The sequence below is a fragment of the Narcine bancroftii genome, chromosome 3 (genome assembly GCF_036971445.1).
Source record: "Narcine bancroftii isolate sNarBan1 chromosome 3, sNarBan1.hap1, whole genome shotgun sequence".
NCBI lineage: Eukaryota > Metazoa > Chordata > Chondrichthyes > Torpediniformes > Narcinidae > Narcine > Narcine bancroftii.
The window spans coordinates 10,255,336-10,283,080 of record NC_091471.1 but is presented as its reverse complement, the minus strand read 5'-3'; the positions used below and the strand labels follow the sequence as shown (position 1 = coordinate 10,283,080).

General features: G+C 43.5%; 1 protein-coding gene across 2 annotated transcripts in view; it reads right to left on the bottom strand.

Moving 5' to 3' along the window:
* The window catches only part of LOC138756971 (RING finger protein 145-like), a 47,272-nt gene extending 22,044 nt beyond the window's left edge, over nt 1-25,228 (bottom strand). The window contains exons 1-4 of one of the 2 annotated variants that reach the window (XM_069923495.1): nt 24,540-25,228; nt 17,045-17,153; nt 12,558-12,649; nt 11,727-11,962 (exon numbers count right to left, since the gene is read on the bottom strand). In XM_069923495.1, the coding sequence (XP_069779596.1) occupies nt 11,727-11,962; nt 12,558-12,649; nt 17,045-17,153; nt 24,540-24,708 (606 nt within the window). In that variant the 5' untranslated portion in view covers nt 24,709-25,228. The remainder of the gene's footprint in view (nt 1-11,726; nt 11,963-12,557; nt 12,650-17,044; nt 17,154-24,539) is intronic. The other variant, XM_069923496.1, reaches the window with a different exon arrangement.
* Nucleotides 25,229-27,745: the final 2,517 nt, after the last annotated feature.

The following is a 27,745-nucleotide window of genomic DNA, read 5'->3' as shown; positions in this document are numbered from 1 at the left end:
TATTTTATAGAAAAAAAAGAACCCCCCCTTCAGCCAACTCTCCTAAGGAGAATCATAAAGAAAAAAAATTAAGGAAAAATTAAACATACATATTGAGATCTAATCAACGTAAATCAAAATGTAAATATTCTGAATATAACAACCACTTATTAATAAAAAAAACTGTAGTTATCATGCAAAACGTAATTTTTTCCATTATTAAACAACATCTCATTATGCCATCTATTAATATCAATCATATTTGTATCTTTCCACGTACTAGCAATACATTTTTTTGCTACGGATAAAGCTAAATATTCAAAAGCAAGTTGAAATTTATCTAATCACAAACCTTTCAGAGGTTGCAAACTACCCAATAAAAATACTGTCGGATCTAAAGGTATTTTAATCTTATACAGGTATTCTAAAAACAATTGAATTTTCTTCCAAAAAGATTGTGTATATATACATGACCAGACAGCGAAAAAAAGTTCCAACAGAATTACCACATCTAAAACACAAATCTGATTCACGAAAACCATTCTTTTTTAGTTTTTCAGATGTTAAGTATTTGCCCATTCAGAGCCAGCTCTCCAGCACATGACGTCATGTTTTGCGGAAACTGCCAAAATGTTTGGCCTGGAAGTCAGCCTGAAGAAAACTGAGGACCTCCATCAGCCAGCTCCCCACCATGACTACCAGCACCCCCCCCCCCACATCTCCATCGGGAACACAGAACTCAAAATGGTCAACCAGTTTACCTACCTTGGCTGCACCATTTCATCTGATGCAAGGATCGACAACGAGATAGACAACAGACTCGCCAAGGCAAATAGCGCCTTTGAAAGACTACACAAGAGTCTGGAAAAACAACCACCTGAAGAAACACAGAAAGATCAGCGTGTACAGAGCCGTTGTCATACCCACGCTCATGTTTGGCTCCGAATCATGGATCCTCTACCGGCATCACCTATGGCTCCTAGAACGCTTCCATCAGCGCTGTCTCCGCTCCATCCTCAACATTCATTGGAGTGACTTCATCACCAACATCGAAGTACTCGAGCTGGCAGAGTCCGCAAGCATCGAATCCACGCTGCTGAAGACCCAACTGCGCTGGGTGGGTCACGTCTCCAGAATGGAGGACCATCGCCTTCCCAAGATCGTGTTATATGGCGAGCTCTCCACTGGCCACCGAGACGGAGGTGCACCAAAGAAGAGGTACAAGGACTCCTTAAAGAAATCTCTTGGCGCCTGCCACATTGACCACTGCTGAATGCGGCTGATATCGGCTCCAACCATGCATCTTGGTGCCTCACAGTTCAGCGGGCAGCAACCTCCTTTGAAGAAGACCGCAGAGCCCACCTCACTGACAAAAGACAAAGGAGGGAAAAACCCAACACCCAACCCCAACCAACCAATTTTCCCTTGCAACCGCTGCAATCATGCCTGCCTATCCCGCATCGGACTTGTCAGTCACCAACAAGCCTGCAGCAGACGTGGACATACCCCTCCATAAATCTTCGTCCGCGAAGCTAAGCCAAAGAAAGAAGTATAATTGATGTAAAAAATTATAATTAATCATTGCATAGCGTGCATTTATCAATCTAGTTACACTATCATAACAAACATCTAACCAATCATCCTCAGAAAAAATAAAACCAATATCCACTTCCCATTTACTTTTGGATTTATCCCAACCCTTTTTATCCATACCATCCTGTAATATTTGATACATAGAAGAAATATAACCCTTCTCTGGTATCTTCATAAAAGTCTCAAATTTAGTCATTTCAGGTAAAATCATATCTCTACCAAACACGTTTTACCAAAGATCAAATTTGATAATAAAGAAACAAAGAGTTCTTATCAATACCATAACTGTCCTTCATCTGATTAAAAGATAAAAGTTTACCTTCTTTAAAACAATCTCCCAAATTTTCCACACCTTTAAATTTCCAATGTAATAAACTTCAATTGTGTATTGAAAAAGAAATAAGTTGATTATTATACAACGGAGTCAAAGCCGATAATTTACCCCTAGAACCTATCATTTTCTTTTTCTTTATCCATAACTTCATTAAATGTTTTAATATAGGCACATTATGTTGCTGTAACAAATTTATATTCCATCTAAACAAAAATTGATATATTTCAAATTCAGAAATATTTGCCATCTCAATTTAGGCCCAACTAAGGGGCCGTTCCAAGTTAATTTATTCAAGGCTACTCTTGACAATTTACCTCTCCATAAAAACTCCCTAACCATTTTATTCAAATCTCAAAAAAATATATTATCAAGTAAATACAGAATAGATTGAAACAAATATTGCATATGCGGAAAAATATTCATCTTAACTGTATTTATCCTACCCAATAAATTAATAGGTAAATCTTTCCATTTAATCAAATCAGTTTTAAGTTTTTTTATTTAACGGAACATAATTTAATTTATATAAAGATTGATAATTAACATTCAAAATTATACCAAAATACTTAATTCGATCAGTCCATTTCAAATTAATAATATTCTTATAAACTGAATAATCTCCTTCACTTACTGGTAATATTTCACTTTTTTCCCAATTAACTTCATATCCAGAAAGACATTCATATTGTATCAGACACTCCTTCAAGTGCAAAAGTGATTGAGCTGGATTTGTTAAATACACCAATATATCATCGGCAAATAAATTAATTTTATATTCCTCATCTAAAACTTTCATACACTGCATCTGTGTATTTTGTCTTATCAGCTGTGCTAAAGGTTCGATCACTAATGCAAACAAAGCTGTTGATAAAGGACAACCTTGACGAGTTGATCAAGTCAATTTAAACGGTTCCGAAATCAAGCCATTCGTCAATACTCTAGCTACCGGTTTACTATATAAAGCCTTAATCCAACCAATAAAGATAGGACCAAACTTAAATTTCTCCAGATCTTTAAACAAAAAATTCTACTCAACTCTATCAAATGCTTTTTCTGCATCTAAAGATATCACCATCGGGTGATCTAAAGATTGTCGAAATCTATTAATCAAACTAATCACACGCAAAATATTATCTGAGGCATATCTATTCTTTATGAAACCTGTCTGATCCATGAATCAACTTAGGTAAAAGTTTAGCCAATCTATTCGCTAAAATTTTAGCTATTATTTTATAATCTACATTTAACAACGAAATTGGTCTATATGAAGATACTTTCAAAGGATCTCTATCTTTTTTTGGGATTACTGTAATTAAAGCACTAGAACAAGACTCAGGTAAATCATAATGTTCTCCAACTTGACGTAATACATCGGCAAACACTGCAGAAAACTCATCATAAAAAATTTTATAAAATTCAACTGAAAATCCATCGTCACCAGGCGATTTACCATTCAGCATTTCCCTCATAGCCATTTTAATTTCCGAATCAGTAAATAATGCTTGCAACTCCTGTATATCTGCATCCTCTAGTCGGTAAATTCAACTGTGATAAAAAAAGATCAATCAATCCATTTTCTTGTTTTCCTTCAGATGTATATAACTTTTTATAAAATGAACAAAATTCTCATTAATCTCATGAGGTTTATAAGTGATAAGAGAATTCCGTCTAACAGCATTAATAGTCCTTGAAACCTGTTCTTTCTTTAATTGCCATGTCAATATCTTATGTGCTTTCTCTCCCCATTCATAATACCGTTGTTTAGTCTTATTAATGATACATTCAAACTGATAAGATTGCAAAGTATTATATTCCAGTTTCAGCCTAGATAATTCTATTTTCTGATCTTCTGTAGCATCTTTCTGAAATTCCTTTTCTAACTCATCAATCTGTTTCTCTAATTCAAGACTCTGATTTAATCGATTCTTTTTTTATTTTAGAAGTATAACTAATTATTTGTCCTCTCAAATAGGCTTTCATAGCATCCCATAATACAAACTTACTTTGAACAGAATTAGAATTTTCTTTCAAAAAAAATTAATTTGTTTTTTTTTCAAAAAATCAATAAAGTCTGTATTTTTTAATAACATTGTATTAAACCTCCAACGATAGGCCACTTGAATTTTCTCAGAAGTTTCATAGGTAAAGTATAACAAAGAATGATCTGAAATCACCCTACTTTTGTATTCCGCTTGTTGTATTTTCCCTTGTAATGTGCCGATACTAAAAAAAAGTCAATCCTTGAAAACGATTCATGTCTAGATGAGTAAAAGGAGAAATCTTTCTCTGTCGGATTAAGATGTCTCCAAATATCTACTAAATTAAGATCTTTCATCAACGCTTGAACCTGAACTGCCATTTTAGATTTCTTAACTTTCTTTGGAGATTTATCTAATAAAGGTTCCAAAACACAATTAAAATCACTACCAACTAAAACATTATCATTACCCTGACCCAGATATAAAAATGCATCTGAAATAAATATTTCATCATCTACATTTGGGGCATAAATATTAAGTCCAAAATTCAGTAAAAATCTTACAATTTAATTTAAGAATATATCCTGCCTTTTCCTCCATTGATTGTAATTCAAAAGATAAATTCTTATGTATCAAAATTGCTACACATTTAGCCCTGGAATTAAATGAAGAATATGCATGCCCTACCCAGTCCCTCTTCAATTTCATACTTTCTTTAACATTCAAATGTATTTCTTGTAAAAAAGCAACATCAATTTTCATTTTCTTAATATACGCCAAGACTCGTTTACACTTAATCGGACTGTTTAAACCTCGAACATTAAAAGTAGCAAACCTCAACTTTGACATATCTACTAATATTACTAAAGACCAATAATATCTTTCTATAAAAACTCAAATCAACGTATATAGGCCAATAGGAGAAAAAAAATCAAATTAAAAGCTAGATAAAATGAAAATAATAAAATAATTAATTTTTAAAAAAATTAAACTCCCCCCCCAAAAAAAAACTACCAAAAGGTAGTAATCCCTAAACAAAATTTGGGTGTGATCACCCACCTGTGGCTGATGACTAATAGAACTTAGAGCAAATCTCTCCCTCCCCAGCCAAACAAAGAATAACATAGAAACATTATAATAACATAAAAAGTAAAATAAGAATAAGAAAATTCTTCTATTCATCCAAGAGATTCCAAACTCGGAGATCCCATTTCAAAAGAAGTTGGACTCTTTTCATTCCCATTTTTCCCATTTCTGCCATTTCTTCCGTTTGCAGAACAACCAGATTTTTTTTTAGGAGACAATGATGGTCTACGTCTTTGTCCTCTTATATCTGGCAAAGACTCAGCAAAAATCATTGCTTCACGATCATTCTCAAAAAACCGAGATTGATAGTCTCCATAAAACACCTTCAACACTGCCGGATAGCAAAAAGTAGACTTATAACCTTTACGCCACAAAACTTCTTTAACTGGATTAAATCGACGTTGACGTTGAATGACCTCTTGACTCAAATCAGGATTTAATAAAAACTCTGCTATTCTGAATTAATAATGAAGTTTGTCATTTTCTCGCAGTTTGCACCGCCAGTCGAAGTATTGCTTCTCTTTCCAAATAATTCAAACATCGAATTATTACAGGTCTCGGTGGTTGACCAGGTAAAGGTGTTCTCCTTAAAGTTCTGTGAGCTCTTTCCAATACCAAGCCTCCAAAAAAAAATTCTTGCCCTAATACTTGCGGGATCCAATCTGTAAAAAAACGAAGAGGATCTCATCCTTCCATACCTTCTGGCAAACCAACAATTTTCACATTATTCCTTCTACTTTGATTCTCCAAATAGTCTATTTTCCTCTCTAACTCCTTCTCACGTTCTCGTAATTCTATAACGGATTTTTCAACCTTCAACACTTTTTCTGTATTAGAAACCACTTGCTGTTTACATTCCAAAAAAGCAGACAAATTTTTTTAAATCTTCACAAGATGCTTCCACACGCGCTTTAACTGTATTCAATTCTGAACTTATACTAACATTCATTTGAGCCAGCTCATGCATTATAGGCTGGATGACAGCATTTAACTGCTTACATTGTAGCTCAGAAAAGCTCAGCCCTGCTTTCTCTGATGTAGTGGCAGAACCAGGTAACTGCAGCTCCTGCTGCAACTCAACAAAAGGCATTTTAATGGTTTTACTGCAGGTCTGGACTCCCAGTGATGGCACCCTGACTTCCTCAGCTCATTGTTTTTCCACAAAATCACAGAGAAAATCGATATCTTCAGACAATGGAGTCGTCTACCTGCGTGCTCCCTCCGTTAAAATCGAAAGGCTTCCAGAATCGGGATCCACGTCTTGGGAACACGCAGCTTCCTCCAGAGAACGGGTAATTCCAGCGCTATCCTTCACTTGGTGAGTAGTAAACATTTTTTTTCAGCTCCCATAGGCAGTCTTTGTAGTTTAGGCACTGAAGAAATTAAACCTGAGGCTGTAGCAAGTTGTTTAGGCCCCAAATCTTCAGTACTTTGAAAATGTAACTTATTCTGCACTTGAGGTTTAATCTTTTTACCATTAATGGCCATAACAGTTCCTTAATACTTTAAACTAAAATTTAAGAAGTTTAAATTTGAAAACAAGGGGTTAAAAACAGGTACTTAAAAGTCCGGCCAGAGAGGTTGAGATCACACGTCTAGATTCTACACCATCTTGCCACGACCCCCGCTAATGTCACCTTAATGAAAGCATGTCAGTGCCTCGACTTCCTCAAGTTTGCAGAAGTTCGGTATGGCATCAAACTTTTACAGACGTGTAGTGGACAGTGTGCTGACCAGCTACATTGTAGAAATGTAGAAGGTTGTGTTCATAATATAAATGTAGAAAGTTGCATTTATAAGAAAACCAGCATAAGTTTTAGTCAGTCAGAAACTTCCAGAGAACCTCCCAGACAGGGGTCAATTCTCACCTCTTCAACAGAACCCCCAGGCTCCAGATATCCTGGTGCCTGCCTAATATTCTTTAGCACAACTCCGCTGGGTGGGTCACGTCTCCAGAATGGAGGACCATCGCCTTCCCAAGATCGTGTTCTATGGCGAGCTCTCCACTGGCCACCGAATCAGAGGTGCACCAAAGAAGAGGACTGCTTAAAGAAATCTCTTGGTGCCTCCCACATCGACCACCGCCAGTGGGCTGATATCGCCTCCAACCGTGCATCTTGGCACCTCACAGTTGGGTGGGCAGCAACCTCCTTTGAAGAAGACTGCAGAGCCCACCTCACTGACAAAAGACAAAGAAGGATAAACCCAACACCCAACCCCAACCCACCAATTTTCCCTTGCAACCGTGGCTGCCTGTCCTGCGTCGGACTTGTCAGTCACCAACGAGCCTGCAGCAGACTTGGACATACCCCTCCATAAATCTTCGTCCGCGAAGCCAAGCCAAAGAATAGTGCTAAATGACTACTGATAGAGTCAATGAGCTATCAAAAGGCAGCCCATTCATAAATCGGTTTCCTGACTAAAAGCAGCTGATTGAGTTAGACATGATGTAGATTGTCAAAGGATGGAGTAAACATTCAGTAACGCTGATGGCACCCCTCACTCCCAGGATGGCATTGTTTTCGCCACCATTGTTAACTTCAATAATTTAAGATTAAAGTGAAACAAGCCATTTGCATGTGTTAATTGGAAACCAGAAATCAGGCAGGCAGAGAACTGATATTGATGAACAACCTTTCCAGACTTCCGCTTGATTTTTGTATACCAGAAGGATGTGTCTTAATTATGACTTGTAGGTGAGAATAAATGACTGACAACAAATCATTTCCCTGTCTTTAAGGAAGAGGATGCGCAAAATGCAAAACATAAGTTGTAATAACCATATATAATAAAGAAATTATATCCAATTTGTATGCAGGAAAATGCCTTAAATATTGTACCCTGTGACTGTGTTCTTTGAATGAGATCAGTCTTAGTGAGGTGACCTTGTCTACCCAACACTACAGACTGCTCATTCCCGCTAGCATAATTTGAATAAAGTCCGTTTGAATTGTACCGTGTTGCTTGGTTGTACTTTTTGTACCTTGGCAGGAGTGAAACTATCACCACTGCAAAAGGTAGTGAACACAGGCCAGTACATTGCATGCAAAACCTCCCGACCCTCGAGAAAATCGACATAGAACGCTGCTGTCAGAGAGTGGATCCACACGACTGCAATAAGAAGTATAGGTGGCCACATGATGCACCATCACATCCAGGAACAATTGCTACTCCTCCACCATCAGACTCCTAAACAAAAGACTTAGAGACTCAGTTAAGACTCTCACTATTCACATTACTTATTACTGATTTTTTTTTCTGTATTTGCAGTTTGTTTACATTTTTTCTATATGCATCTTTCCCTTGTATAATGGTTATACTACTGGCCCACAGGCAAAAGAACCTCAGGGTTACACATATCATTCTGATAATAAATTTGACCTTGAACCTTTGCGCCTCTTCCAAATGAAGTATTCCAAAATATTTATAATTAGTTTATATTGTTAGGTATATATGTGATTATTACGTGCTGTGCATTGTGTGAGTGAGCCCAGTGGTCCAGAGAAATGCTGTTTATCTGATTGTATAAGTAGTTAGATTTTTGTAAACCTGAACATGCACAAAAGGCCTGTTCCTATACTGTTTTGTGTTTGTGTCTGACCATGCACAAGTTGGCCAGAAGGGCCTGTTTTTATACTGTGGCACTAGGACAGCCTCAAGAAACTCACAAAAAAACATTAGGGAAAATAAATAGGCAAAAGTTATGGAAGTTTAAAATTGGCACACCTCGCCATTAGTTCACCATTCAGACAACAAGCAACCGGAAAATTCACTTATCCAGCATCCATCAATCCCCATAGGTTCCAGATAGCAGGGGCATTAGTGTAGATTCCCAGATTTAAATTCCACAGCTGCTATCAGATTGGGAGAGGTGGGGGGTGGGAGGATAAACCTGAAAACAAATCCCTGATTTGTTAGTCCAGGGCTCTGGGTTACTCTCCAACACGTCCTGCTTCTGAGCAGTGACCAAGGGCGAGCCCTCGAACTGCAGTGTCCCACGGTGCCCAATGCCATAGAAGCAGAGAACATTACAGCACAGAAACAGGCCTCTTCGACCCATATTGACTGTGCTGAACCATTTTTTTGCCTCGTCCCACTGACCTGCACCAAGTACATACCCCTCCATACTTCTCCCATCCATGCACCGCTCCAAATTCTTTTTAAATATTAGAATTGATCCCACATTCATCACTTCAGCTGGTAGCTTGTTCTACACTGCCACCACTCACTGTGAAGAAGTTCACCCTAAATTTTTCCCCTTTCCCTACATCCTCAGGTCTGTATCTCACCTACTCTCAGTGGAAAAAGCCTATCAATATTTACTCTATCTATCCCCCTCAATTTTAAATACCTCTATATCTCCCCTCATTCTTCTATGCATCAGGAAATAAAGTCCCAACCTTTCCCTGTAACTCAGATCCTGAAGTTCCGGTAACATCCTAGTATATCCTCTCTGCACTCTTTCTATCTTATTGATATCTTTCCTGTAATTAGGTGACCAAAACCTCACACAATATTCCAAATTTGGCCTCACCAATGTCTTATACAATTTTACTAGAACATCCCAACTCCTTATACTTAATACTTTGATTTCTGAAGGCCAAGATGCCAAAAGCTCTTTACAACTCTCTCCACCTGTGACACCACTTTCAGGGAATTATGTATCTGTATTCCCAGATCTCTCTGTTCCACCACACTCCTCAGGGCCCTTCAATTTTCCATGTATGTCCTTTCTTGGTTTGTCCTTTGTCTGCATTAAATTCCATCTGCCATTTTTCAGCTTTTAATCCAGCTGGTCCAGATCCCTTTGCAAGCTAATGAAAACCCTTCTCCGCTATCCACAATGCCTCCAATCTTAGTGTCATTTGCAAATTTGCTGATCCAACTTACCACATTATTATCCAGATCATTGATATTGATGACAAACAACAATGGTCCCAGCACCAATCGCACACCACTAGACTCAGGGCTCCAGTCTGAGAAACAATCATCCACCACAACTCTCTGGCTTATCCTGTCCAGCCATTGTTGAATCCAGTTGATGACTTCACCATGAATATTTAGCGTCTGAACCTTCCTGACTAATCTCCCATGTGGGACCTCCTCAAAGGCCTTACTAAAGTGTAGACAACAACCAGACCCATTTCTTCTTCAACTTTCTTGGTAACCACCTTGAAAAACTCTAAAGATTCGTTAAACACAACCTACCAGGCACAAGGCCACGTTGGCTATCCCTAATCATTTTCCGGCTATCCAAATAAATGCACATCTGATATCTTGGAGTACCTTCCAATAATTTACCAACTCTGACATCAGGTGCTCCAGTCAATAATTTTCAGGGTTACTTTTGGAGCATTTTTTTTTAAAACAACACTGTGAGCTATCCTCCAATCCTCAAACACCACACACGTGGCTAAGGACATTTTAAATATTCCTACCAGAGCCCTGCAATGTCCACATTAGCCTCCCTCAAGGTCCAAGTGAGTATCTTGTCAGACCCTGGGGAGTTACCCATCTTTATTTGCTTTACGACTGCAAGCACTTCCTCCTTTTTAATCTATATAGGTTCCATGACCTTACTGCTTGTTTTCCTTACTGCCCACAACCCTGTGCTCATTTTGGATCCATTCAAAGTTGATCACTGATCTTCAAGGGGATCAAATTTGTTTCTTACTATCCTTTTGCTCAAGAGAAGGTCAATTTCTACTCTGACCACCAAAGCAGTCAGGAAGTGTGCACCACTCCAAACTTTGGGTTGGAGAGATTGGCTGGGGAGGTTAAGTAAATGCTCAAAGCCCACTTCCTAGGGCAGACGATTCTAGAACCAATGAGCATAGATTTAACGCTAGGGATTGACTCGAGGGACCGGAGGGGAAACCCTTTCACTCAGGTTGATGGGCCAGATGGCCTAGTCCTGCTCCTATTTCTTATGTTCTTAAGTTATCAGAGGGTGGTCCACATATGGAGCAAACTGCCAGAGGATATGCTGATGAATAAGGCACACAATGACACCACCCGAAAGGCATTTGGGACAATATATGGATGAGCTGAATGCAGACTAATTTGTCTGCACAGAATGCCATCTTGGGCTGAAGGGCCTGCTCCGTGCTGCAGGACTCCATGCTGACAGCTCCCGGTATCACAATGAGAAGTGGGTCCTGCTCATTCAATGAGATGTGAAACTGCTGCCTCAGTGAAACCAAAGTAGCAGAGGAAATTGTCCTCCCCTCCACCAATTCTGGACTTTCGCCTGTCATAGAACCACAGAAAACATAAACAGACCCTTCAGCCCATCTACTATGCACCAAACTATTATTTTATCTCGTCCCATTGACCTGCACCCAGACCACTACCATCCATATACCTGTCTAAATTTTTCTTAAGTGTCAAAATGCAGCCTGCATTCAACATTTTGTTCCATATTCTCAACACTCCCCCTAATGGTTCCCTTTAAACAGGTCACCATTCACCCTTAATGCATGTCCTCCAGATCTTGTCTAATATAATCTCAGTGGAAGAAGTCTGCTTGCATTTACTCTATCGATACCCCTGTGAGCATTCTCCATATCTATGCCCATCGTAATTTTGTAACTCTCCAAACTCACCCCTCAGACTCCTACGCTCTGGGGAATAAATGCCAATAATGTCCAGAACAATCAGACTTGACAGCCAGGTCTAGATCAGTCATGCATCCCTGCATTAAGATTCACCAACAAGGAACACTTCCAGCGCACAGTGCTTCTGAGATGTCCTACCTGGAAGATCTCTTGGTAGGCTGACTTGGCCAAGTAGTACGGCACAAACATGTTGTAGAGCAGGAAGTAGATCACTTCGAAGGTGGTGAAGACCATGGTCAGCTTGTTGAGGAACAAAAGGGCACCCAGAGGCACCATACAAAGCCGGGCCAGCAGAGGGAGGAGGTGAGCACAGAACACCCAGAATGGCTTGGACTTCATGAAGTTGGAACAGAAAGAAGTGATCAGCAGCTGAGCTGGGAAGGCACAAAAATAATCAAGGACTAAAAATGATGCACAAAACACAAAAAGCGTTCAGAGGTGACAGGCACCAGCAGAGAGGTTTCGTTTCCGGAGAAGAGTACAGATATGGAATGATTCTCTTAGCAGATGGTTCGAGGGCTAGGGCCATGAAAGGACTAAGTGGGAAAATGGTTCAGCTCATGATTAAATGGCGGAGCAGACTCAATGGACAGAATAGCCCATTTCTTCTATGTCTTATGTCTAAAGATGCAGGGGAGCAGGGCGGCCACCTCATCCAAACATGGAATTGGTTTCCAGAGGAGAATGGGGACCGACTATTGGGGGCAGGGTTGCAGTAGTGAACAATTGGGAGCTAGGCTGACAAAGCTCAGTATGGATGTGGCGATTCAATATAGAGTCATGGTCACCACTGGGTGGTGAAGTAGGATTGGCTGTTCTTCCCACTGGCTCAGGGGAGGAGCTAGCCACTTTGCCTGATGGGATAGCTAACTGAGCAGAGGCAGCCAGTGCCTGCCAGGCCCTCTCTGTCAGCCCACTCCAGTTTCCCTGAAGATACCCCACGCACAGCAGAGGGTGCGGAGCCCCTACCTGTCAGTGTGCTGACAAAGCGTTGGAGGGAAGCCAGGTCAAAGAAGACTGCTCCATCATACCCTGTCTCGACCTCTCGCAGTACATAGTCTCTGAGGAGGGAAAGCAGAAGGTCAGCCAGTTACAATCTCCAGAGACATTCTGAGAAAACAGCTCTAAAAAGCAGGACCAACATTTTCTGCAACAAGTTGCATTGAGAAGAAAAAAAAAATCAAAGAAGGGGTCATTAACCCCATTGAGTCTTACAGACCCAGCTTGTCCACCCCGAACGACATACTTTATTCCCACTTCGGCCCTCACCCCTCAAGTCCATGCTCTCCATGTAGCCAAGCCAAAGAAGTTATCCAAGTGTTAAACTAATGTACCTGCCTCCACCACAGCTTGCTCCATGTGCCAGGCACCCTCTGAGTGAAGAACTGTTCCTTACATCCCTTCTAAATCCCACCCCCTCACCTTACAGTTATGCACTCTTGCTTTAGATTACTCTACTCTAGGATAAAAACGGTCAACATTCACCTGTCGAGATGCTACATGCTTTTCTAGACCTCAGTGAGATCCTCTCTCAACCTCCTACATTCCAAGGAAAAAATAGGCCAAACTCTCACGAAAACTCAACCTCCCTAATGTTGGCAACAAATTTTTTTAATCTCCTCCATACATGCTCCAACTTTATAATATCCTTCCTATGATAAGGTAATTAAAACTGCAACCAAGATTCCAAGTGTGGCCCCACCAACATCTTCTATATCAGCCATTCTCAACTTTTTTCTTGCCTGCGGACCCCTGAGGATTCTGCTCAACGTTTATGGGGCCCCTTCCTGGTGAAGCACCCAAGTTTTGGTTTATTCCCTCTTCCTCTCTGACATACAAATCATGAAAAAATATCTATGTTACGTGAGGTGAGAAGAAAACAAAACTTTTACTTAAATGTGCTGCACGATTGTAGTAAAATCCCATCTGGTTCTCTTGCATTCTTTAGGGACAAGAAATGTGCCATTCTTGCCAAATCTGGCCCATGTAATTTCACAACTAAAGAGTCTGAAACAGCCCAAGAAGACCACAAGGATGATAAAATAGTAGCTGGCCTCTTCAGCAGTAATGAGGAACCGCTCAACAGAAAGGAAGTTGAAAGGCTCATAGAGTGGTGCAAGAACAACAAACCAGCACTCAACGTGGAAAAGACAAAGGAGGAGATTATTACAGATTTCAGAAAGGCAAAGGTTGACCATTCTCCACCATCTTGGCTTGATAGGAGGTGATATGCTCGATACAAAGAGCTTCTGCTGGTATATTAAGAGCAAAAAGATAGTGAGGGACAAAATTGGTCCCCTTGAAGATCAGAGTGGTCAATTATGTATGGAGCCAAAAGAGATGGAGGAGATCTTAAATGATTTTTTTTGCATCAGTATTTACTCAGGAAACGGGCGCAGAATGGAGGGAAGTGGGGAAAACAAGCAGTGAGGTCCCAGAACCTATACAGTTTAAATAGGAGGATGTGCTTGCTGTCTTAAAGCAAATATGGGTGGATAAATCCCCAGGGCCTGTTAAGATATTCCCTCAGATCTTGAGGTAGGGTTGTGTAGAAATTGCAGAGGCTCTGGCAGAAATATTTAAAATGTCCTTTGACATGGGTGTGCTGCCAGTGGATTGGAGGGTCGCTCATGTTATTCTGTTGTTTAAAAAAAAACGGATTTGACAACGGCTGGACAGTAGTAAACCGGATTTGACAACGGCTGGACAGTAGTAAACCGGATTTGACAACGGCTGGACAGTAGTAAACCGGATTTGACAACGGCTGGACAGTAATAAACCGGATTTGACAACGGCTGGACAGTAGTAAACCGGATTTGACAACGGCTGGACAGTAGTAAACCGGATTTGACAACGGCTGGACAGTAGTAAACCGGATTTGACAACGGCTGGACAGTAGTAAACCGGATTTGACAACGGCTGGACAGTAGTAAACCGGATTTGACAACGGCTGGACAGTAGTAAACCGGATTTGACAACAGCTGGACAGTAGTAAACCGGATTTGACAACGGCTGGAGTAGTAAACCGGATTTGACAACGGCTGGACAGTAGTAAGCCGGATTTGACAATGGCTGGACGGGAGAAGCCAGAGAGTGGTGGCGGTAGATGACTGTTTCTTAGTCTGGGGGGTCCGTGACAAGTGGTGTGCCTCAGGGATCAGTACTGGGATCATTGTTGTTTGATCAGGATTATCACTTGGTAATTGGATCAGATAGTTTTCAGATGACACCAAGATTGGAGGTGAAGGAGGTTTTCAAAGCTTGCAGAAGGATGTGGATGAGTGGAAAAATGGGCTGAAAAGTGGCAGATGGAATTTAATGCAGACAAGTGTGAGGTATTGTATTTTGGATGGATAAACCAAGAAAGGACATACATGGTAAATTGAAGGGCACCGTGGAGTGTGGTGGAACAGAGAGATTTGGGAATACAGATACATAATTCTCTGAAAGTGGCACCACAGGTGGATAGGGTTGAAAAGAGAGCTTCATAAATCAAAGTATTAAGTATAGGAGGTGGGATATTATGGTAAATTTGTTCAAGACATTGGCGAGGTCAAATGTGGAGTATTGTGTGTAGTTATGATCACCTAAACACAGGAAAGATATCAATAAGATATAAAGAGTGCAGAGAAGATTACCCGGTCTTCAGGAACTGAGTTACAGGGAAAGATTAAACAGCTGAGAACTTTATTCCCTGGAGCATAGAGAATGAGGGGAGATTTGATAGAGGTATATAAAATTATGAGGGGGATAAACAGATGAAGGTAGGGTTTTTCCACTGAGGGTGGGTGAGATACAAACCAGAGGTCATGGGTTAAGCGTAAAAGGGGAAAAGTAAGAGGGAACTTCTTCACATAGAGTGGTGGGAATCTGGAATGATCTGCCAGTTGAGGAGGTGAATGAGAGCACAATTTTAACATTTAAGAAGAATTTGGACAGGTACAAGGATAGGAGAGGTATGGAGGGCTATAGACTGGATGCAGGTCAGTGGGCCTAGACAGAAAAATGGTTCGGCACAGACTAGAAGGGACAAAGATGCCTGTTTCTGTGCTATAATGTTCTATGGGGAAAGAAGTTAGGTGGGGATATCTCCTTTCGCTCTTTGTTCTGTAACATCACCTTTTTTCTATAAACTTAGTCCCATACCAAAATGTTATTTAATTTAGACGTACTGCACTGTAGCGTCTTTCCGATCCATGAGCTAGTGCTGCCAAAAACCCAATTAACTTGTCACCCCCAAATGTTTAGAACAGTGGCATGAAACCTGAGCACAGAGAAGAACATCATAGTTACAGAAAGTGCCGGATTCGAACCCTGGTCTCTGGCACTGTAACAGCATTGGCCTAACTGTTTGCTAACTATGCAGCCTGATTATTTGTAAGTATGGGTGCTGTTTGATCTGACAAGTTCCTCCAGATTCTCAATGTTTACTCACTTATACCAGATTGCTGTGCTAAAAACAGTGGTTCATGGAAGAGACTCACCGCACCCAAGTCATCTTTTTTTAAAAATTGTAGAGAATTTTCAGGATGTGAACAGTTCTAAGCAAAGTCAGTATTTACTGCCCATTCCCCTGGCCTGCTGCTGAGAAGGCAGTGATGAACCACCTTCTTGAGCCACTGTGATCCTTCCGGTGAAGGTACTCACACAGAGCTCTAGGGTAGGGAGATCCAAAATTTACACCCAGTGATACTGGTCACCAATAAAGGTTAGCGCGGCGCTATTACAGCACCAGCGACTCAGGTTCAAATCCAGCGCTGTCTGTAAGGAGTCTGAATGTTCTCCCTATATCTGTGTGGGTTTCCTCTGGCTTCCTCCTGCAGTCCAAAGATGAGCAGGGTTGGTAGGTTCATTGGGTGTAATTGAGCAGAACAGAGTTCATGAGCCAGCATGGCCTTCTGCCATACTGTATCATTAAAAAAATACGCTTCCAAATAAGGACATGAGATTTGATAATGATGTCTATTGTCGTACACATTGTGCAATGAACTTATGCCCCACAGTTCGTACATTCTGCAACCGAACAGGGACGTTGCAAAAGAAAATCACACAGTCTAAATTGAATTTAAAAATAATGATAAATACATGATAGAGATAAAGATTCAGTTATCTTAGTGCAAAACAAAAGTGACTGTACAATAAGAGATGCTCAAGAGCCTGATCACGGTTGGAAATTAACTGCTTTTGACTTTACTGGATATTATTAATTCAAGGACTGGTTCTTTAACACTGTTATCGGTCTCCTACACGAAACTTACCCGACCAAAGCAAATCTATCTATCTATATGTAACTCTGTACATTTATGGTTTCATGAGCTAGAATACTAGCAAAGCAAACTTTCTCACTCTATCTCGTCACATTTGACAGTGGGCTTGAACTTGACTTTCCAGATGAGGAACAGGACAGGTGTGGGACCAAAGGTACATCGTCTCTTCAAAATTTACATCAGACTCACCTGCAAATCTGGTGTCCGACATAAAGAAGTAAGGTTGTCAGCAGGTAGAGATAGAGCTTCACCAGGTGCTGGAGAGGCAGCACAAGAACGACAACGCTAAGGAAGTGACCTGCAAATTAAGAAGCGAATCAAAGCAAATAATACGAGGAAGGAATGATCGATCATCAACGACTGAAGATCTTGTTGAATGACGGAGCAGGCTCGAAGGGTCAAATGACCTACTCCTGCTCCTATCTTCTATGTTTCTATGTTTCTAAGCAGAAAACCCTTCGGCTGGATTTAAATAGGAAAGTCTGAAGATGCTGAGATGGCATTGCAATATACAAAAGTGCTGGAGAAAAGTTGGAGCGGCATGGTTAGCGCAGCAGTGACCTAGGTTTGAATCTGGTGCAGTCTGTCAGGAGTTTGCATGCTCTCCCTGTGCCTGCATGGGTTTTCTCTGGGGGTTCCAGTTTCCTCCCACCTTTCAACTCAGGCTTACTGCCATCTGATTGTACGAGTACAACCTGGCGAAACAGCGTTCTCCAGTCGTCATTGCAAAAATGCGCAAACAAACACACATAACACACATACAGGCAATACATATCCATATATACAAATAAATATTGTTTCATGAATGAAAGTCTCTGATGGTTAGTGCAAGAGGCTTTTGATTATTCAAAAAAAATGGACTGGGGTTGTAGGTTCATTGGGGTATTTGGGCGATACAGACTCAGGGGCCGGAAGGGTCTTTTCCTGTGCTGTATGTCTAAATTTAAATTGAAAGAAACTCAGCCAGTCATGCAGCATCGAAAGGAAGCAAGGGGATTTAACCAACATTTCAGATCTGAGGCCTACATCAAGGTATGAGCAAAAAGCAGACAGGCATCTGAATAACAAGGTGGGGAGAGGGGAGAAGGAGCATAGACTAACAGGCAAGATTGGAGAGAGGTGGGAGGATAGCTCTCTGAATAGAGAGGGAAGCAGATTGGGAACTGGAGGAAAGGAGACAGAGAGATAGGAAAAGAGAAACTTGGGAGGGGCTTAAAAGAAACTGAAGATCACGTTAATGCCTTCTGATTGGAGAGTGCCCAGTCAGAATATTCTCTAACTGGCAAGCAAACTTGGAATGGCAATGTACAAGGGCATGGACAGACAAGTCAGTGTGCGAATAGGGTATGGAATTAAAATGGTTGGTCATTGGGAGGTCCCTATTATTGCACTAGACCACACATGTCAAACTCAGGCCCGCGGGCCAAATTTAGCCCGTGATATAATTATATTTGGCCCACAAGATCATATCAAATATGTATTACAGCTGGCCCGCTGGCCGCCGCGCCAGTATAGCGCATGCACAGGTAATACTACAAATCCCAGAATGCTTTGCAAATGCATTGGCGCCGGCCCGTCAGCCCGCTAATCGCCCCCACCTCCTCTCTTTACTTTAATTAGCATCTGCGACCTGTCGCCTAACTCACATGTAATAAACCCCTTACGAAAAATGGCCAAACGAAAGACAGAAAACAGGACCTTTCAAGACAGGTGGGAGGCAAACTCTGACCCCAGAGTTTGATGAACTTGCATCTAAGAAGAGATGCCAAGAATCTGGTTTAGACCCAGGTGCATCAGAGTAAATCACAGTGGAGCAAGCTAAGCTTGGATTCATATTTTCTTTGCTTAACTTTGGACTGTTCATCGTTGAAAGATTGGATTTTCATTGAAGCAAGTTGTTATTTTTTTGACTTGTTGGGTTGTGAAAAACAATACATTTAAAAGGAGCTTAAAGGCTATAGAGAAATATTATTAATTGAATATTTTATTTCTCATTTGTTAATGCTTCTTCTGGAAAGAGTTTAACCAAAACTATTATTAAACATTTATTTTAATAAGAAAAAGTTTAACATTACATATGTTGAAAGAAGAGAAAACATGCAGATGTTGTTGAAAATTTTCAATCAATATTTAGTTTGGCCCACAACTTAGTCCAAGTTTTTAATTTTGGCCGTCTGTGAATTTGAGTTTGACACCCCTGCACTAGACAGAACAAAGGTGCTCAACAAAATGACCTCCCAATCTGTGTCCATTATTTCCCATGTAGAGGGCACAAGGGAACACTGGATGCAGTAGATAATCCCTGCAGATGTACAAGTGAAGTGTTGCTTCACTTGGAAGGACCTTTTGGGGTTCCGAATAGTGGTGGGCACAAGTGCAGCATTTCTTGCAGGTCACAGGGGTAGGCACTTGGTTGAACACTTTGTGGGAGGGGAGTAAATGGATGAGGGAGTTCCACAGAAAGCAGTCCCTGCAGAAAGATGAGAGGGGAAGATGTGTCTGGTGGTGGGATCTCGTGGTAGGTTGCAGAAATTGCGGAGGTCATATTGTATGTGGAGGCTGCTGGGGTGGGGGTAGGTGAGAACAAGGGAAATCCTGTTCTTGCTGCGTGACGTGGTAGAATGGGTCAGTCCAGATGTGTTGGAAACAAAGAAGATGCGGGTAAGGGCTGAGTTAATGACAGATGTCCCAGATCTTCTGGGATGGAAGACCTCATGCTAGGAGCAGATGTGTCAGAGGAGGAAGAATTGAGAGAAAGGAATAAAATCTTTACCGAGCCCAGGGTATGGAGGTGTAGCCAAAGGTTCCTTTTATTGTCATGTTATCCAATATATATATATTTGTGCATGCATGTCTGTTCGCCATGCAAATCAATATGGAACACTCTAGAAATGTCATTGCCACACTGAAGGTAATAGAAGTTCAAAAAAATTTGAACTTTGAACTTGCAACAGGGGACATTTCCATTAGTTCAAGAGCTGTGCATCAATGTACATTCAGAAACCAGTTCAACGTGGGCCCAAAAAAGCGAAGGAACATTGGCAGAAGCTCTTCACTCGCCCGTAGAGTTAGACAAAGGAGAAAGCAAGAGACGGCTGAGGGACATCAGTCTCACGTAACTGTTGATGCTTCCAAGACATGCAAGAAGCAGGCAGCAGGAAACAACACTAGCACTGACTTGCATTCCTATTTACTATAAAGTATTACTGTTTATTATAATTGTGGTAACATTTGATGGTGAATGTCATGACCACATTTTATGCAGAATTACCGTGAAGTGTTTAGATATTTTGTTTCATGTAGTCAACAACTAAGTGTTTTATTTCCTGGGGAACGCAGGTCCCCTGCTAGTAATACATATAAATGGAATATATATGATATACTTCAACATTTGTCTGCCGCAAACCATTGGCAATCCAAGCTACAAATCTAAACTTCCGATTCGAACAAGAAGCCTTCAGTGCTCGGGATCCATTAGGAGCCCTTCTTGTCCTCTTCAACCAGCATTTGCATACAACACATTTTTCTACAATTTTCATCGCGTACAAAGTGATCCCAAAACCAGACACGTCTTCCCCTCTCCTCCCATCTCCAGTTTCCACAGGGACTGCTTCCTGCGGGACTCACTCATCCATTTATCCCTTCCCATGAATTGTCCCCTCAGTACCCGACTCTAAGAAATAATACACATGCTCACATAACACCTCCTGTACCACCATTCGGAGCATTCTCTCAAATCCTGTTCCAATACTTGGTTCCAACGAGCCGCGGTCCAGCAGCCCGCAGCCTGTGTGGGTCCTTCAACAGTAAGTCACCAGCAGCCATTACAGCAGCAATGCCTCCCCTACCCACCCCCCCCACCAAGGTAACTGTGGAGTTGCTAGGTTTGTAGAAAATATCTGAAGAGTGTATGTCTTACTAGATGGAGACAGAGATGGAGAAAGGAGAGAGCGTTGCCAGAGATGGGCCGAGTGAATTTGAGACAAGGTGAAAGTTAGGACAAAGTGTATATTTTTTTTAGACGTACAGGCCATTTCAGCCCACGAGTCCATGCAACCCAATTAACCTACACAGCCAGTATGTTTCGAACAGTGGGAGGAAACTGGAGTCCCCGGAGAAAACCCAGACACTGGGAGAATGTACAAGCTCCCTTCAGACAGCAAGGGAGTCAAACCCTGGTCCCAATCACTGGCACTGTAAAGGCGTTACGCCAAAAGAGGTGCACGAGGCAGCATCACGGAGTCGTCGAAGTGGCAGAGGAATAGCTGAGGAAAAGTGCCGACGTTGTAATCTTGAGTGAACAGAGAAGCTGGTGGAACTCAGCAGGTCAGACAGGATCCATGGAGAGAAGTGGTCAATGTTTGGGTCAGGATCCTCTTGCAAGACTGAGCTAAAGTCTCAATGTACGACCCAACCTGAAGAATTGCCTAATCGTTATTCACAATGGATTCACAATAAGCCTTCTCCAACTTTTATACCACGACCACAACATTATGATTGAAGTAGGCTCCACTATTCCATCATGAGCTGATCCATTCTCCCACTCAGCCCCACTTCGCTACTTTTTCCCCATAACTTTTGATACCCTGACTATTCAGAAACCAGTCTTAAATACACCCAACAGCCTGGCCTCCACAGCCACCCTTGGTAGCAAATTCCAGAGGTTCACCTATCTCTAGCTAAATATATTCCTTCACATCAATTTTAAATGGGTGCCCTTCAATCGTAAAGTTGTGCCCCAAACCCCACCCTAGACTCCTGTACCTTTGCCACATCTACTGTTCAAGCCTTTCAATATTCTTCTGAACTCCAAGCAGTCCAGTCCAAGATCTATCAACTGTTCTTCATATGCTAATCCCTTCATTCCAGGACTCATTCTTCTAAATCTTCTCTAAAGCCAGAATATCCCTTCCAAAACGGTATCCAACTCTTCAAATGAGGCCTCACCAAGCCTAATAAAGCCTCAACATCACATCCATGCTCATATATCCTATTCCTCCAGACATGAATGCCAACATTGCATTCACCTTTCTCCACCAACTCAACCTGGAAGTTAATCTTTAGGGTATCCTGCACGAGGACTTGAGTCCCTTGTGCCTCCAAATATTGAATTTTCTCCTTATCCAAATAAAAGTCTGTCCTTTTATTCCTTCTACCAAAATGCAGGACTATACACTTTCCAACATTGCATTTCATTGCCCACTTCTCTGTCCGTTCTCCTAATCCAAGTCTTTCTGCAGCCTCTCTGTTTCCTTCTCACTTCCTGCCCCTCAACCCATCTGCAAACGTAACCACAAAGCCATTTATTCCTCAATCCAAATCAATAACATCCAATAGAAAAAGAAGTGGGCCCAACACTGTGGTTAGCCAACCAGAATAGGATCCACTCTCTTTTACTGTTTTCTTCAACTCCTGAAGAACTCTTCCAAAGTAAATATTTGCCTAACATTCCCTGATACAATTTATGGCAAGTTAATGTAAATTCCCCCCCCCCCCGTAATTGAACAGGATTCTCGTCAGCACTGAACACCCTGAACTGCGGAGGTGGGTGAGAGATGACTTTGTCCTGGAGTTGCACTTCACACAGATAATGAGAGAGAAGATTTCCCTCTCAAGGGAGATTAGAGAAAAAGAGGAGCAGGAGTAGGTGATACACAACTGGTGCTGGAGAAACTTAGCAGGTCCCGAGGAAGCCAAGATATATAACCAATGTTTCAGGCCTGAGCCCTTCAGGCTGGGGGAACGGGGCGGCTTCCTCCTGACAGCCCATCGCCAGCCCTCAATGATAGATTGCAGTGATGGTAGCAACAATTATCCTGTTGACAATACTCACCACTACCACCCTAATTTCATCTTCGCATGAAAGCCCAGGGGATATTTTGGGAAAAAAAAATGCGTCTTGTATGCCATCATATACGGTACTTATATGACAATGAACTCTCATGTCACCTCAGAGACAAATATAAGGCAGCAAGACAAATGTTTTAACTCACATCTTTAGGATGAATACAGAAGAGCAGAAAGATTTAGGAGTGACGGTACATCGTTCCCTGAAGGTAGAAACTCACGTGAATAGGGTGGTGAAGAAGGCTTTTAGTATGCTGGCCTTTATCAATCATTGCATGGTATATAGGAGTTGGGAGGTGATGTTAAGATTGTATAAGACGTTGGTGCGGCCTAATTTGGAGTTCTGTGTGCAGTTCTGGTCGCCTAATTATAGGAAGGATATAAACAGAGTGGAGAGAGTGCAGAGAAGGTTTACCAGAATGTTACCTGGGTTTAAGCATCTAGAGTATAGGGAGAGATTGGACAGATTAGGTCTTTATTCTTTGGAGCGTAGAAGGTTGAGAGGGGATTTGATAGAAGTATTTAAGATTATGAAAGGGATAGACAGAGTGGATGTGGATAGACTATTTCCGTTAAGAGGAGGAAAGATTAAAACAAGAGGACATGAGTTAAGAATTAAGGGGCAGAGATTTAGAGGTAACATGAGGGGGAACTTCTTGACTCAGAGAGTGGTAGCCGTGTGGAACGAGCTTCCGGGAGAAATAGTGGCGGCGGAGTCAATTGTATTATTTAAGAAAAGGTTGGACAGGTCTATGGATGAGAAGAAGATGGAGGGTTATGGGCATTGTGCAGGGAGGTGGGACTAGAGAGGGGTGTTTGGTTCGGTGCGGACTAGAAGGGCCTAATGGCCTGTTTCCGTGCTGTAATTGTTATGTTAAGAAGACTTGCTTTCTTCATAGGAAACGATCCTACAGGCCGGTGCCCACTGCAGCAGACCTGCGAGGGGATCGGTGGCTGAAAGATTTACGCCAAGCTCATCGGCTGTTGGTGACTGGTTCACGTGATCAAGGTAGAGGAACCGGGATTTGATAGGATGCAGAGGGCAAGAAGAGTTCCTGAAGGGCCTCAGGCGATGAAGGCCTCCTGATCGTGTCGATGGTTTGGATCTGGACTGCAGGTTGCCGATGTTTTGCAGAGGCTTCGGGAGCGCTGGAGAATCCACTGTTACTCAGTGTCTCTGAAGGTGCTTCTCTTTCTCTTTATATTGAGAGTTCCAAGCACTGCTCATGGCAACTCTTAGTTTATCCTGTATTACATGAGAATAAAGGAACCTTGATCATGGACCAAATGTCCCTCTCAAGCACTCCTCTCCTTCACCCCCCACCCTCCAAATTGATCTACCAGGATGGTTGTCTGAAGAGGGTGCATAAAATCAATGAGGACCCCTTCCATCTGCACGCACCATCTTTCAGCTGATACAAGAGTATCAGAGCCAATACAACCAGGCTGAGGAAGAGCTTCTTCCCATGGGCAGTGAAAATGCTAAACGACCAAAGGAACAGATCACACTAACCATCCAAGACTCTCATATTCATGAAAGTAAATTTATTTATAATCGATGAATGCCTGTCCTGCATATGTATTGTTTGTCTGCATGCACGTTATGTCTGGATGTATGTCTGCGTGTTTTACCCGGAGGACTGGAGAACGCTATTTCGTCGGGTTGTACTTGTGCAATCAGATGACAATAAATTTGACTTGAATTTTATCCACTCAATCTGTAGCCCTTCACAAGAGGACCCACAATAAAGCAGCAGCTTGCCCACAGACCACAATGGTGACAATGCACAGTTGCACCCATCAGGAATCTTAAAGGCTGCAAAAAATCAATCCTTACCCAAGTAGTAGACATTCCAGAGAACATACTTGTACTTATTGAGCATCTCCTCATTCCTGGCTCGGATCTGTTCGGCAAAGAGAACCACATCCCACTTGTAGAGCAAGTCCAACACCATGAGGCTGGGGATGCGTAGAGCCACGTTGGTCACAGCTTCTGCCAGAGACATCCTCCACACTTGGCGCAAACTGCTACTTAATCCCCCTTGGCCTTCAGGCTGAGTGATCGCAGAAGCGTGCAGCACCAATCAGGTGAATTCCAGGGTTGTTGAGTTCAGAAGGTCACATGCACTCACTGAACAGACCTGTCCTGTATACAGGACATACAGCCTGCTCTGTATGTATCACCTGCATTCACTGCCCAGCCAGCCAAGTATACACCCATCCCTTCAATCACTGCTCAACCTTCCCTATACCTGCCCACCTTTCCACTACTCGCACAAGACTTTCCAGTCAATACCTCACACTTCTCACCCTTGATCTGACACAACTACCCAGTGTATGGCCTATTATACCCAGCCCTGCACTGTCTATTCCCCACAATTACTGCTCAATCCATTCTATGCCCTTCCTTATTTTCTTGAAACGCCTTCTGCCCTCCCTCTCTCTCTTTTGAAATAACCTTCCAACCCAACTGAGCAGAATCAGTTCTCTCTTTCCCCCAACTCTCCCCTTTCCCCTCCCTCAATCACCTCTTCTCTCCCTCCTTCTTCCACTCCCTCCCTCCTGCTTCCACTCCCTCCCTCCTGCTTCCACTCCCTCCCTCCTTCACTCTCTCCTCCTTCACTCTCGCCTTCACTCTCGCCTTCACTCTCGCCTTCACTCTCGCCTTCACTCTCGCCTTCACTCTCGCCTTCACTCTCGCCTTCACTCTCGCCTTCACTCTCGCCTTCACTCTCGCCTTCACTCTCGCCTTCACTCTCGCCTTCACTCTCGCCTTCACTCTCGCCTTCCCTCCCTCCTTCCCTCCCTCCTTCCCTCCTTCACTCCCTCCCTCCTTCCCTCCTTCACTCCTTCCTTCACTCCTTCCTTCACTCCTTCCTTCACTCCTTCCCTCCTTCACACCCTCCCTCCCTCCTTCCTTCCCTCCCTCCCTCACTCCCTCCTTCCCTCCTTCCTTCACTCCTTCCCTCCTTCCTTCACTCCTTCCCTCCTTCACACCCTCCCTCCCTCCTTCCTTCCCTCCCTCCCTCACTCCCTCCTTCACTCCCTCCTTCACTCCCTCCCTCCCTCACTCCCTCCTTCACTCCCTCCTTCACTCCCTCCCTCACTCCCCTCCTTCCTTCACTCCCTCCCTCCTTCACTCCCTCCCTCACTCCCCTCCTTCCTTCACTCCCTCCCTCCTTCACTCCCTCCCTCCTTCACTCCCTCCCTCCTTCACTCCCTCCCTCCTTCACTCCCTCCCTCCTTCACTCCCTCCCTCCTTCACTCCCTCCCTCCTTCACTCCCTCCCTCCTTCACTCCCTCCCTCCTTCACTCCCTCCCTCCTTCACTCCCTCCCTCCTTCACTCCCTCCCTCACTCCCCTCCTTCCTTCACTCCTTCCCTCACTCCCTCCCTCCCTCACTCCCTCCCTCCCTCACTCCCTCCCTCACTCCCTCCTTCACTCCCTCCTTCACTCCTTCCTTCCTTCCCTCCCTCTCCCCCTCTCCACAGCCCCGTCCAACTTCCCCCCCCCCCCCCCAAACAGCCCAGTATCACTGCCCGCTCCCCCCCCTCCCGCCGCCACTCAACTCGCCAACTCCACCACTCTATCCGTCTCCTCCATTTTCCCTGAACTTTTACCCCGGCGTGGACGCGCGCTCCCGGGCCCGCCCTCCGACGACGCGCGCTCCCGGGCCCGCCCTCCGACGACGCGCGCTCCCGGGCCCGCCCTCCGACGACGCCCATTGGCCGCTGGGGCCCCGGACGTTCCAGAATCTATCAGAGTGAAATGGAACGGGAGGCGGGGCCTGAATCGGGGGGCGGGGCCACAAGCAGGGGGCGTGGTTTAAAGCAGAGGGCGGGCTCGACCCGAAAAAACGGCGGGAGTGTGAGGAGCAAAACGAGGAAAGGAGAGGAAATGCGGGGGAGTGAGCGGCATCATGGGACTGTGAGGGGCAACGTGGGGGAGCGAGGGGCATCATGGGAGTCTGAGGAGCAACGTGGGGGAGCGAGGGGCATCATGGGAGTCTGAGGGGCAACGTGGGGGAGGAAGGGGCATCATGGGAGTGTGAGGGGCAATATGGCGGAGTGAGGGGCATCATGAGGAAAGGAGGGGAAATGTGGGAGCGAGGGACAACATGGGAGTGTGAGGGGCAATGGGGGGAGCAAGAGGAAACAGAATGAGGGTCATTGTGAGGGAATGAGGGGCAACGTGAGGAGGAATGGGAAGTGAGGGGCAACATGAGGGTAGGGGGGAAATGGATTGAGGGGCAATGTGGGAGTGTGACCAGTAATGGAGGAATGAAGGGCAATGTGAGGGGAGTGAGGGGCATCATGAGGCAAGGAGGGGAAATGTGGGAGTGTGAGGGACAACATGGGAGTGTGAGGGGCAACATGGCGGAGTGAGGGACATCATGAGGAAAGGAGAGGAAATGCAGGGGAGTGAGGGGCAATGGTGGGAGCAAGGGGCATCGGGAGTGTGAGGGGCAATGTGGGGGAGCAAGGGGCATCATCGGAGTGTGAGGGGCAATGTGGGGGAGTGAGAGGCATCATGAGGAAAGGAGGGGAAATGTGGGAGTTTGAGCGGCAATGTGGCGGAGTGAGGGGCAACATGAGGCAAGGAGGGGAAATGTGGGAGTGTGATGGGTAATGGGGGGAGTGAGGGGAAACAGAATGAGAGGCATTGTGAGGGAATGAGGGGCAACCTGAGGAGCAATGGGAAGTGAGGGGCAACATGAGGGAAGGGTGGAAACGGAATGAGGGGCAATGTGGGAGTGTGACCAGTAATGGGGGAGTGAAGGGCAATGTGAGGGGAGTGAGGGGCATCATGAGGAAAGGAGGAGAAATGTGGGAGTGTGAGGGGCAACATGGTGGAGTGAGGGACATCATGAGGAAAGTAGGGCAAATGTGGGAGTGTGAGGGGCAATGGGGGAGTGAGGGACAACATGGGAGTGTGAGGGTCAACATGGTGGAGTGAGGGGCATCATGAGGAAAGGAGGGGAAATGTGAGAGTGGGCCAACATGAGGAAAGGAGAGGAAATGCGGAGGAGTGAGGGGCATCATG